This window comes from Triturus cristatus, chromosome 9 (assembly GCF_964204655.1).
Source record: "Triturus cristatus chromosome 9, aTriCri1.1, whole genome shotgun sequence".
Lineage (NCBI taxonomy): Eukaryota > Metazoa > Chordata > Amphibia > Caudata > Salamandridae > Triturus > Triturus cristatus.
Window position 1 is genome coordinate 14,793,438 of NC_140592.1, and position 13,544 is coordinate 14,806,981.

A 13,544-nucleotide genomic window follows, 5' to 3' on the forward strand; every position below is an offset into this window, starting at 1 on the left:
AGATGGTGTCGTACATGGAGGGCATGTCATCAGCGATGTCTGATCAACGGATGTTGCTGAGGTCCATGGACTCTTCACTGACGGCAGCAGTGAGTCTCCTGCAGCGCTTCGTCCCCCCCTACCCCTGCACCATCCACACTTCCCACTCTCATGCCTGTCCCAAGCGCACACAGACATTCCCAAACACACACCCCACCAGACACAGGCAGCACACCACCACGTAGGGGCAAGCGCACTCCTCCTGGCGCGCACACTCAGGGGGATGAAGGCACACCCACTGGGTCTGGGGCACACAGGCATACATGCAGCCACAGTCCGAGTCCGCATGCCGCACTACCCAGTCCCTCCAAAGGCACTCCCCTCGGCTCCCCTACCACACAACCTGACAAGGAGGCCTACTTGGCTGTGCTGGGCCTCAGCCCCTCTGGCTCTCCAGCCCGCAAACGGGAACGGCACTCCACGGGTAGGGGAGTTGAGTCCCCCCCCGTCCACCCGCTCCCCCAGTGGCGCTGCACCCCATCACTCCGACCCCCCCTCCTTTGAGCCTGTGTTTTCTTTGGGTGCAGGGGATACGCTTGACGACTTGGCAGCAGTGTGCAGCGCCGAGCTGACCTCCACCTTTGGCGCTGCCCCACCCCCTGTGGTGGAGGCGTCCGCCCCTGCACCCACCACACCTACCCTTACACCTCCTGTCCCTGCGGTGCCTGGTTCTTCCCCACATGATGCCCCCCCCCCCCAGTCGACGAACCTGAGGGTTCTAATGTGCAGGCAAGCTAGGGGAGACGCGTGACTTCTGATCTGGACTGGCCATGTGCCTTTGTAAATAGTGTCCTTTTATAAATTTTCATTTCATGCTGAATAAAGCATTTTCATTTCACTTTGAACACTATTGCATTTCAGGTATTGATGTGGGTGCTGATGGTCCAAGAGTTGGGGTTGTGGTAATGTGTTATGTTTCAGAAAAAATTTGTAGTCTGATGCTCATGGGGTGGACCATGGTATCTGCGTGCCATCACAAGGTCTCTGCAAAGTATCTTTGGTCGTGTGTGCTATTTGTGTTTGGAGACATTGTCCCAAGGAGTGTTCCTTCCTCTGTGGCACCTGACATCTTTCCTGCAGGGAGTTGCACTTTTGTTGTGCTGACCTGTGTCTACATTTCCTTTGTTGGTGACGGATACCTTCAACTATGGCCATGCCTGCTCAGCAATGTCTCCGGCTGCATCATCTGTGCCATCCTTGCTAGTCACTGTACTTGTGTATTGAGTATGTTGTAATGCCTCAATGGCGACATTCACCATTTTCCACACTATGCATGTGTGTTATCCAGGCCTACCACACAATTGGTACTTGTTCTGCAGGGTATTTGGGCACCTGACTGTCAATTGTGGGCATTGTATCTGTGGGAACTCCACCCTATTCCTTCCATGAGAGGCAACATCTTGGTGGCTGTCCCAGCACCTGTACATTCCTATCAGTCCTGGGATGTGCATGACAGTGTGTGTTCCCTTTGGCTCTCTTAGTTTAGTGGCCATTGACATGAGTATACAGTCTTGTAGCATGATCTCTGTGTGTGTATTGTGCTGCATCCACCAGGGGTGGGTATGCATGTGTCATGTGTGCTCACACCCACATGTGTTGTGTCATGCAGTGGGGGAAAGACATCCATCCTCAGAGCGTGGGTACGGCCCGTACCACCATTGTAGTGGTGATGTAGGTGTACGCGCCGTACCCACGCCCTCAGAGCGTGTGTACGGCCCGTACCACCATTGTAGTGGTGATGTAGAATGGTGGTACGGGCCGTACCCACGCCCTCAGAGCGGGGGTACGCCCGTACCACGCGTACCCCTACATCACCACTACAATGGTGGTACGGGCCGTACCCACGCTTTGAGGGCCACCATTGTAGTGGTGATGTAGAATGGTGGTACAGGCCGTACCCACGCCCTCAGAGCGGGGGTACGCCCATACCACGCGTACCCCTACATCACCACTACAATGGTGGTATGGGCCGTACCCACGCTTTGAGGGCGTGGTTACGGGCCATACCACCATTGTCGTGGTGACGGGTACGCGTACGCGGGGATTGGTGGACACGCCCCCCAAAGTGATCAGACCCTGGAGGTAATGTATGGCCAGTATATGATATTTTTAAAATTAGGTAGAGGTTATGTTTCCTGCCCCTCGCCCCCCTTTGACCCTGGGTGTTGTGCTGACCTTCTGCGGCGTGCGCGGCGGTTTCGGTGCACCAGGTCGTAGGCTAGGAGGGCCAGGATGACACGTAGGATGGGGTCTATGGCTGTCCGTCGCGTACCGCTGCTCCTTCTTCGCGTCGTCCTCAATTTCCCGGGAGTTTTTGGCTGCCGTAAAAAATGATCCGTGCGGAGTGACGTAGGCACAAATCGTACTTGCTGGTCCGTAGAACGCTGCCTGACTCCGTCCGGACGTCACGTACGCGATGTCCCGGATCGGAATTGTGGGTATTTTTTCGTCACACGTAGTTTTTTACGAATCGTACGGAAATGGTATTTCTGTACGAATCGTACTTGCTGGTTTGTAAGGAGTATTTCCCGGGTACGATTCGTACGGAGAATACGCTCCGTACGACCATTCGTACCCGGGATTTACAGGATCGGAATCGGCACCAAAGTGTTAAACATAAATCAATAATTAATAAATCTGTCCTATGAAATTACCAATTCAATCAATAATAAAAAAAAACACATCAAGTCAAAATGAGCAAAATTTCATCCACAGTCAAAACGCTTACTATTTTTTAACACCACAAAAACATACCTGCAAGCACATTACCAGCTTTTCACAACCCTATTAATACTCACACCACTCCAGCAATCTCCTTCTTGCATCACCTTTCCAGTACTGATTTGCCAATCCTCATGTTCTGAGCACAGGAATCAGGAATCAGGAATTTCATCTAAGTTGGGCAATTATTTTCTAGCGCTAGGCATTAAACTAACTATGCTCCTTTTGGTGATGGCACTAACCATCCTCTGCTACCAAAAACTGATCCAGCGGTAATTACCTGGTAATTTCCCTATTCAAAACCTCATTACCTATTGTTTACCGCTGTAAAGGGTGAAATTATGGACCTTTTGATGACCCTGTTTCACCAAACAGGAGACTTTACATAAATATGAAAATTAAATGCAAACAATATTTAAGGCAATAATGAGAGTGGTGAGTTATTTTAAAGAGTTTTATTTTTAGGTCAAAAGTTAAGGTTCTCTGACTTTTTATTCATTAGTCAAATATCAATCAGGTTGCAGAATTGGAAAATAGGAAAAATAGGATTAATACAGAACATATTACAGTCTACATATAAGCATCACATATAGGAAGGGAAATGTGGCGCAAATTGTCAGTCAAAACTCTTAAAGAGTTTCTAAGAAAAAGAGTAAGTCTTGCAAGGTTAATCAATAATTAATAATGGCAAAAATCTACAATAAAGAGAAATAAATGCATAGGACAAATACATCTTTTCAAAAGCAGTTAGTTAAAGCATGACATTAAAAAGTTTAGCACCTAAAATCTACCCTGTTCTGGTCCTCTCAACTCTTTCTCTCTCTCTGCCTCGCTGTGCTAGTCTGTGTCTCTGTCTCAGGCTGCAAAATAGCCCCCACAGACTCAGCCCCACCTTCTCTATCCTCCCCGTCTCTGTGTCCAGCAGAGAAACTGGGCCTGGCCCTCAGAAAAAATGAGCAAAAAGAGGCACTCCTCCCCCTTGTAAGCCATATTTCAAGCAAAAGTTCACGTGCTCGGTCCTCATAGCTGATCCAATCAGAACTTCAAGACACATCATATCCCCATGGGCTGATTGGATACGTCATTAATCAGGCATGTTCCTGTTCAAATTTTAGTCTTGTGATTTATGAAAAAAAATGTGTGCTCTTCACTCCACGTTTAAACAGGCTACAAAAATATGCAACATAGTGAAGGTCGAAGAGACGGAAACAGGAGGGCGCGATTTATTAACAAAACCCTTTCATTGAAAGTTGGTAGGAAGAGGAGCACATTCCATTGTAATCTTCAAGGGCAAAACTGCAGTAAGCTGAGCCCACTAAAGCAAACTGAAATCACGTTGTTTTCTGTAAAACACATTTCAGCACATTTCTACTCTTGCAAAAATACATGATGCCATTTTGAAAGTACAAATACATTTTCTAAATTAATGTGCATTCTATAGTGAGATTACATATTGATTAATCACATATAAACATGGCTGTTCAATTATTGAATATAGTGGCCTAGACCCTGCGTGGTGACCAGGACAGGGATCTGCACTGCTTGTGAGTTTTTACATTCAATACAATTTATTATTTAATTGACATTGGAATATAAACATCATAAACAAAATCAGCATTCAATGTTTATAAGTCAAGCATAAACTTTTCTATAACAATTTTTCACATTATTGATATTTTACATTGTACAATTCATTTTGTATCATAAAGATTACTGTGGTACCAGAACCCTGGTGCCAAAACCCAATGCATTTCGGGACACGAAGTCCCTTCGTCAGGGGTATTTCTAGAAGAAAGAAAAAGAAAAGGAGACCATTCTCAGTTGGTGCACATTTGCAGTTACTTTTTATAGTATCATGTTCCCTTCACCATGGTGCTGTGTCCCCGTATATATGTGGCTTTCACAGTGAAGGATTATCTCGTGGAACTGAGATAGTAAGTGAAAGCCACATATATACGGGGACACAGCACCATGGTGAAGGGAACATGATACTATAAAAAGTAACTGCAAATGTGCACCAACTGAGAATGGTCTCCTTTTCTTTTTCTTTCTTCTAGAAATACCCCTGACGAAGGGAGTTTGTGTCCCGAAATGCATTGGGTTTTGGCACCAGGGTTCTGGTACCACAGTAATCTTTATGATACAAAATGAATTGTACAATGTAAAATATCAATAATGTGAAACATTGTTATAGAAAAGTTTATGCTTGACTTATAAACATTGAATGCTGATTTTGTTTATGATGTTTATATTTAAATTTCAATTGAATAATAAATTGCATTGAATGTAAAAACTCACAAGCAGTGCAGATTGCTGTCCTGGTCACCACGCAGGGTCTAGGCCACTTTATTCATTTATCACACATATTTATTGCAGACATATTGGCAATCTAGCACGCATATCGCTTTAAACTATTTTTAAACTTTAAAATTTAAACAGAGTGCGCTCTCCACCCACATTGTCCTGATCTTTTCTGCACACGTGAAGAGCAGCACCGTAGAGAAAACATGTCTTTCGCATCAATAGCAAACATCACAGCAAATCGCGCATCTACTAAGGTTTACACCACTGAGGATGCCAATGAAATCTACAATCTCATTAAGGAGACAAAATCATTCGATGCACAAAGTGGATCAATCACTCAACAGTTGCGCCAACTTGAATACCTCACCAGGAGAGAGTTGAATCAACGCTTACACGCTTCGACACTAATTCAATACCATCACGTAAAAAGGATCCCTCGTGGTCTCAGATTAGCAATACGACCACTGCTATTGAGACTTCAGAATAATCAACAATTTATGGGAAAATGGTAGTGGCAGTGATACCGTTACAATAGACTAGTAGCAGGTTTCTTCTTTTTTAGGCAATCCTGAGCGAGGCCCAGGCAAGCAGCAATGTCACCAGCTCAAATGATTCTGCCTTAACATTCTAACAACACAGGTTAATAAATACTGAAAACACTCTGATTGTTATTATTCTTAATTCTATTGAACCAGGACAATTCTACACAGAGAAATACAATAAAACCCCAATACTACAGTGTGCTGGGGTCTATCTATACTATTGCACTCAAAGTGACGTCAAACAAGTTAGTCATTTGATTGGTCTGAAGCTGGACTGTTCCAACATGGCCGCTTTGCAGCCTACCTGGTCAGGGTAACTGACGTAAATAGAAAATCTTGGTTGGCGCTCTAGTTCTCGACGGGCGTGGTATCATTGACTGTGTGTTTTCTAGTTCCTCCGTAGATGACGTCAGGGGCCGTCCGCACCTTTCCTGTGTCCCTCACTGGTGTCTATTAGTAAAGAATGCCCAGTGGGTGGAGACATGGGCGGGGCTAGCCCACTTACGGCCCTAGTGTCGAGTCCTACCCCTATGTCTGGTGGGCGGAGCCGCGGCGCGCTGGCCCGTCGCCTCTCTATGGCCGCTCCCCCTGCGTGACGTCACGGCCGCCATGTTGGGGGGCTGGTTATTGTGAAGGGCCTCGGCGGCGGCTGGGCTGAGGTTGTCCCCGGTGTCGGTGCGTCCGGTGTGGGTGACGAGAGGAGCGCAGCCCCGGCAGAGGAGCCCCGCGCCGCTCCAGCGATGACCATGGACCTGGACCGGCTGCAGGAGGCTCTCAAAGGTCTCCGTCGGGGGAGGGGGTGCTGATCTCTGGGATGTGGGGGGGCGGTGTGTCCCAGCTGCCCTATGGGGAGGGGTGGCCATGACGGAGGCAGCTGTCCAGCTGGGAGGGGGCTGCGATACTACTGCCCCCAGGAGGTGGGGTGGGTGTGACATCCTGCCCTGGGGAGGGAGGGTTTAAAAGTGCCCCCCCCCCTTCATTGTGGAAGATGCTGACACTACTGATCACTGACAGTGTGCCCTGTGGAGATTGGTGGGCTCTGAAACCGTCAGTGAGAGTAGAGGGCAGGGGTGACACTACTAGCCCGGGAGAAGGAGGGGTGGGTATGAAAGTGCCCCCCCGTGTGGAGGATGCTGACACTATTGATCATTGATAGGGTGCCCCGTGGATAATGGTGGGCTCTGACACCCTATGAAAGAGTGCGGGGGCAGGGGTGACACTGCCCCGGTGAGGGAGGAGGGTCGGGGTGTTAAAAGTGCCCCCCTCCCCCCCCACATGTGGAAGACGCTGACACTAGTGATCAGTGACTGGGTGCCCCGTGGTGGGGCGGTAGCAGAGCTGACACTACTGGCCCAGGAGAGGGAGGGGCGGTCCGGTGTAAAAGTGCCCCCCATGTGGAAGAAGTTGACACTAGTGATCAGTGACAGGGTGCTGCGTTGAGATTGGTGGGCTCTGACACTCGTCAGTAAGTGTAGGGGGCGGGCACAGGGATGACACTACTGCCCCCGGAGGAGGGTTGGGTATGAAAGTGCCCCTCCCCCATGTGGAGGATGCTAAACTAACTGATCATTGACAGGGTGCCCCGTGAAGATAGATGGGTGCTGCCAATGTGTGGGGCGCAGGGGTGACACTGCCCCCGGAGAGGGAGGAGGGCGGGGGTGTTAAAGTGTCCCCCCACATGTGGAAGAAGCTGGCACTAGTGATCAGTGACAGGGTGCCATGTAGAGATAGGTGGCCTCAGACACCCTGTCAATGAATGTGGGGGCGGGTGCAGGGGTGACACTACTGCCCCAGGAGCAGAAGGGAGGTCGGATGTTTAAAAATGCCCCACCCCTTGTGGCAGAAGCTAACACTACTGATCAGTGACAGGGTGCCCCGTGGACATTGGTGGGATCTGCCACCCATTCAGTAAGTTTGACGGGTGGGACAGGTTTGACACCACTGCCCCAGGAAAGGTAGGAGGCTCGAGGTGTGAAAGTGCCCTCCATCCTGTGAATGAGTGTGTATGTGTGGGGCACTGACTACTGTCACCTGGAGAGGAGACTTGTGTGACAGTTCTGCCAGGGGAGAGGTAGTGAAACCACTGGCCCATGGGGGTGGGGGCACTGTTCCTTCTTAGAGGGTCTACATCGCTGAATAGTGCTTATGGGGAGGGGGGTCTTGGGGGGAGCATCAGAAGTTTGATACTACTGCCCTGCGAGTGGACAGGTGGAGCTGACCCTGCTGATTGTTAAGGGGAGCCACCGATACTGCCCTGTCGGGTGGTAGAGTGATGAACCCGCGACTGTTTAACTATTATGATGGATTGACATTGCAGTACGAGGGTGACTGCTGCTGCCCATGACTCTGATAACTACTTTCGAGTAGTAAAGTGACGGTATTGATCCGGGGGGGGGGGGGGGGTTTGACACTACTGATCTAGTTGTTTGTGGGCGAGGTCACAATCTTGCCCCGGGATTGGGCGAGGGGTAATTGACCCCTATCAGTAAAGAGAGGAGGTGCTACTGCTGCCCAACGAGGTGGCTGAGGCGGGGCTGACAGCTCGTTACTTTGAGGGGACAGAATGCCACCGAGTAGGCTATATTGATTGCCCTTGAGAGTATGATGGAGACTGAGTGAAAAGGGTATATTGATGGCGACCGAGTAGGGTGTATTGATGGCGATGGTCGACACTTCGAAAGGATGCTTGTAATTTTTTGCCATGAAGAGAAGGGGCGGGGAGACACCCTATCCCTATCGGGTGATGGATAACATGTCCGCAGAGGCGCTCAACTACAAGTAGGCCTGTACTTAAACTGTTGCTTCTGCGGTAACCCAAGCGGGTATTTTTCAGCATCTGGGTTAGTCTTTCTTAGTAAGAACGTCTAATTCTGATATGTAAGTGTAGGGCTCTGTTTTTCGGTAGTGTGGTTCACTCCTTTGGTTATTATTGTCATTCTCCGGCGAACTAAGCTAACTCAGAAGTTAGCCACTTCCCTATAAATAGGAACTAGCCATAAAGAGCAAACTGCCTTTCTTTGTACAAAAAGCATCCTTTCAGAAAAATATACAAGCATTGACATAGCCAATAGGTCTCGTCTTTGGGACCTTATAAGTGTTTAGCCATGCAACACTTGATGTTGTTGCACCAAGGATATTGTGCTGGATAACTAAACACTTATAAGGTCCCAAAGGTGAGACCTATTGGCTATGCCAATGCTTGTTCTTTTTGGTTCACATTCACCCCAGCGCAGAAACCTGCAAAAAAAGAATAAATAGTTAAAGGTAATTTGCAACCATTTTATTGCTGAAAACGATGTAGAAGTGCAATGTACATTAATGTAAAACCTATAAATAGTAGCGCCGCAAAAGATAAACATAGGGCTTCATCCCGCATGGTTTCTTGTTAGAGATTGGCACCTGCCATCACACACAAGCGCATTAACAAGCTGCCTCCTCCTCTGTGAGCTGCACACGAGCTAGGACCGGAGCGGCTACTAAAACCGGCACCTGCCGAAAGCGGAGGGTTGTGCTAACCCACCACAGGAAGTGGGTGTGCTGAGGCCACTGAGGTCTAAAACCCACCAGTTCTGGGATTGCAGGACTTTCAGATATCCTCACAGTCGCATATGGTGAGGTGCTTAACAGACCCGTCTCTTTGGGGTGTTCGGTTGAATGGCGCTTATATAGTTAATGACACCTCGGTCCACGACTTTGTGAACAAGCTTAACGAAAACATAACGCAAAACAACATGCGCCACAGGACTAATCTCCCCTCCCATGAAAAGAATAGGTATCGCTTGGGAGGACCAATGCTGCACGCATGTAAGGCTACTTGTATACCGAAACGAACACTACAGTAATATGCATGAATAGTTAGATATAATGAATGGTCCTAGTTTGATACCATTTAAAGTTCACCAGTGTTTTCAATTTTCCAACTACCACTTTAGAAATCAGAGGCAAAGGAAATGCATGCATTACTATAAGAGACACGCCTGGTTATACAGGAGCTTAATGAAACACCACCAAGAAAAACAATGATACAGTCACGTTCAATTAAACTGAAATAAAACGAAATGGGGGGGAAAAAGTATCGTTTTTTGCAAATTGAAAACGAAACATTATGGCAAACCTGTGAAGGATAAAAATTGGTTTTGGAGTTTCACACATCTTGACAACCAGCAGCAGCACAGACAAACTGATGCATTCCCAACCACAAATGCAGACTTGTCCCTAAAAGATGAAAGGCTCTAAAGCGATTTTGACCAGAAGCATGAACAACAAAGCGCAGGTAAATTCTACGAGGATGATCGGCTCTTCAGTTTTCAAAACGTTTCAGTTTCAATTGGAGAGCTTCAGGAAATGAAGCAGCTGGTGACGTACAAAGGCGTGCCTTCACAAAATCTCAGAAGGGGCAGAGCTCACTTGTCACAAGCAAGGGACGGGCTTCCGGGAGCTTTGGAGGAAGGAATATAGGCTGAACGTCCCACAGGCAGGACCTTAAGAGCCGTGCCAACTTACAGATGTTTGTGTCGCCTAGGAAAAAAGTATTTTGAGGTTCCCTTTCAAGAACAACTTTAAAAGCATTTTCTGCAAATTCACGCCCTGTGTTGTCTAACAATATTGAAAGATATGCTAAACTTTCATTAACGAGTGCAGGAAAAAGACATTTAAAAGACAATGCTACTTGGTGTCCTCCAGCAAAAGAGTACTAAAAGAATGCTTTAGGAAGCACTGTTAAAGCCATTTTGTGTTTGGATGGCGATGTTGGTTTTGGGATAAGGCAGATGGAATAGTATAGAAAGGGAGGTAGTTTGAGAGACAGATGGGGAAGACAGGTGAGGTGACAATGAATAGGCGGGAGCACTAAAGAAGGACAAAGTGAGAAGTGGTAGAGAAAGACGTTCAGACAAAGAAAGTAGTAAGGCAGAAAAAAAGGTAAAGAGTAAAGGGAAGAACAAGGAGGTGAAGGGTGAGGTAGAGTAACCAGTAAGCTTAAAAGAGAGGCAGAGTGAAGTAGACTAGCATTGATCGCGGGGAATGCAAAGATGGGGGCTGCAGGGGGAGAGAGAGAGAGGCGGAGGGAGTTGTTTGCGCGCGTGCCGACAAACATGCAAGTGGTGCGCGCGCAGCAGCACCCAAAGTGAAAGTAATCAGCAAGCTGGCAGCTGTGCACGTTCACGCTCGTGTGAACGCAAGCATTAGGCCAGCAAAAGCCGGTGGGAAGCACTTTAAAATCCCACTTACTAAAAGTCGAGCAACCGCGCATGCGCTGCTGTAGGCTCGACCTAAAAAATGAGTTGGTTGGGGTTTAACATCGTTGAATGCCGATTGCAAACACGTGCTGCACTTACTGTCAGGAAAACACTAACCGCATGCATCTACTGCGTACCCAAACCAGGTAAAGATGATCTGTGGCTCGATATTCGCTGTTTGTATTGTCTTTCAGAATTGCACATCTGTTTCAGAACCTTGATTGCAAAGGGCGCCCTAGCGGTAATCCCTTCATATTTTTATACCTCCATCTTACCAAAGTTCACTGTTTGGTTCATGTAACTGATTACACACCCCATAAGGTGTCCGGCTTTTTATTTTTTATTTTATATTATGAAGACAATTACATTGCTAACTGGATCACATCCAGGGATGCTTGTGGATCCTACTTTGAAGCTGGTTTACAAGTGTCATTGTACAGCTGGTGAAACCCAGCTATTGACCCACCCTGCCTCACTTTAAGGCCGGCTATTGTTTAACATTATTCAGAGCCCCATGTAATCACCCAGTGCCTCTCCCTCACGGGCTCTGGCAGCCCTGTCTTAAACATGTGATGTTATGTATCCTCACCTTTCCATTATGGGCAGTGTGCACCTCCTAAAGGTAGCTTAAATTGGCGTCAAGAAGCATTTGCAAGTAGCTCCTAGGCCTGTCCGCGAGATTCCTGAATGTAAAGCGTGAGCCTTGTGGCAGTGTGTGTGGACTATGTTTTGTGAGCAAGTCCTGACCCTTTGACTGTCAAATTGAATCCTACTCGATGCGTTCAATTTACTCCTGGGTCAGTAGCCAATGGCTTGTAGTGCGCACCTACATGGAGCTGATTCAGGGATTGGGGGGGGCTGGGGTCCGGCGACTCCACTTTTTGTTCTGCACCTTGATAGAGTATGAACTGGGACCTTCTTTGTGGAGGTGCTCTCCATCTGTGGGGTCCTCCCTAAGGCATGATTTTCATCCCTGCCATATATGCTCGTCCTAAAGTGAGGATTGTTGGATTAGTGGCCCATACATTTTCTCCCTATATGCCTCTAACTTGGGTTGCTAACTGGAGGTGATCTGAACGTTTCTGTACATTTCCTCTCCTAATGTACGCTCGCTGACCTATGGGAACATTGCCCTTGATTTTGAGTAGTTGCTTTGTTGATCGTCTGGCATTTGAAGAACCTGCAAATCAGATCTTTGCAGACCCTGTTAACGATCAATTCTTTCTTAAAGTTGTAATGAGAATGCTGGCCCCCATCCAAAGTATCTACTGGGCCTTTTTAGGACAGTACACATGTAATCCTCTTGCTCGCTTGTTTTTCAGGGAACCCTAAAACATTGTGTTCAGCAGAGGAGTCCTACTCACAGCTTCCATATTCTTCTAGTCTAAGAAATTGCTTTATTATTCAAATTTCTTTCTATGATAGTCGGAGGCAAATGGCACGTTCCTCAACTATTGTCAAATGTTATCACAATCAAAAGCAGGAGCTATCAACATTGCCAATACATACTGAACATCAGCATAGTAAATGTTCCTATCAAGAATCGTTTGATTACAGTAGATATTCCTCTACGGGGTGGAAATGGACTTCTGATCACCCCTTGATGTATTATTAGCTGTTCCTAAAGAGTCTGGTCGTTGCAACTCGTCCTGGAAGGTTGTCGCATTTTATTTTGGGTATTACTGTTCTGATGGATTTTTAAATTGTTTTTGGTAAAGTAATCATTCTGTTAATCCACTACTGTGATTAAAAGCAAAGAGGGAGGAAGAGATAAGCAGTGATACTGGAGATCCAGAGTGCCGGCCTGATTGAGCTCTCCAGACAAGACTGCCACTAGTTCTGGACTTTTCATCTCTCATTTCTGAATTTTGGTTGTAGTAGTCACAGTGGTTTTTGCTACTGAACACTGTAACATTGCTCCTCAATCGGGGTTTCCAACTGCATGCCGTGGTAACACTATTTATGAAACAAGCATTTGCAATGCAATAGGTCTCGCATTATAAAAGTGTGAGCAGTTGGCATTGCTAATAATAATGCAACACTAGCTAATGGCATTGTAAATGATAATGGCATTTATTTATGTTTGTTTTATAAAATAGATAAAAAAGGCATTGTCATGAACAATGCCAATAGCTTAAACTTTTGCAAATGCGAGACCTATTGCATTGCAAATGCTTGTTCTACTATGGTTTGTGTCAACCTGTTTCGGTCACTAGTTTGTGGTCAGTAGGTCTGCAGCTGGTGATGCCTGGCTGTGTTGGGATGTTCGCCAATGGTGGTGCATTTTCCTGCACCATTAGTGTTTGTGCAAAGATGACATGGTCTGGGCTAATGACCTCATAGTCCTGTCTATGGAAGCAATGGTCCTGGCAAGTGATAAGATAGTCACAGCCATTGATGTAATAGTCCAGGCAAGTGACATAATAGGGTTTCTGACAATATTCTCTTGACCTGGCATTAATGGTCCGTCCTCCACAGACCAGTTAGGGATGCTGGTGATTTGAGCTCTCCAGTTGCCTGGGGAGGGCTGCGATTGTGTCACTGTTGGGTAAAATCTGAATTCTGGGGCAGAGTCTGACGCTGTGCTCCCCTGTTGAAGCCCCCTAAAGGTGGCCTTGAGCATAGACAGGCAGGGCCTGGGCTGATCCTACACCAACCCTTTCCTGTACTCACAAGTGTTACACAGCGGTCAGTGGAGCCG

At 47.1% G+C, this 13,544-nt stretch overlaps 1 protein-coding gene across 2 annotated transcripts in view; it reads left to right on the plus strand.

Moving 5' to 3' along the window:
* Positions 1-6,145: 6,145 nt before the first annotated feature.
* The window catches only part of PPP4R2 (protein phosphatase 4 regulatory subunit 2), a 188,357-nt gene continuing 180,958 nt past the window's right edge, over positions 6,146-13,544 (plus strand). Inside the window, exon 1 of one of the 2 annotated variants that reach the window (XM_085624236.1) lies at positions 6,146-6,386. In XM_085624236.1, the coding sequence (XP_085480362.1) occupies positions 6,347-6,386 (40 nt within the window). In that variant the 5' untranslated portion in view covers positions 6,146-6,346. The remainder of the gene's footprint in view (positions 6,387-13,544) is intronic. The other variant, XM_085624237.1, reaches the window with a different exon arrangement.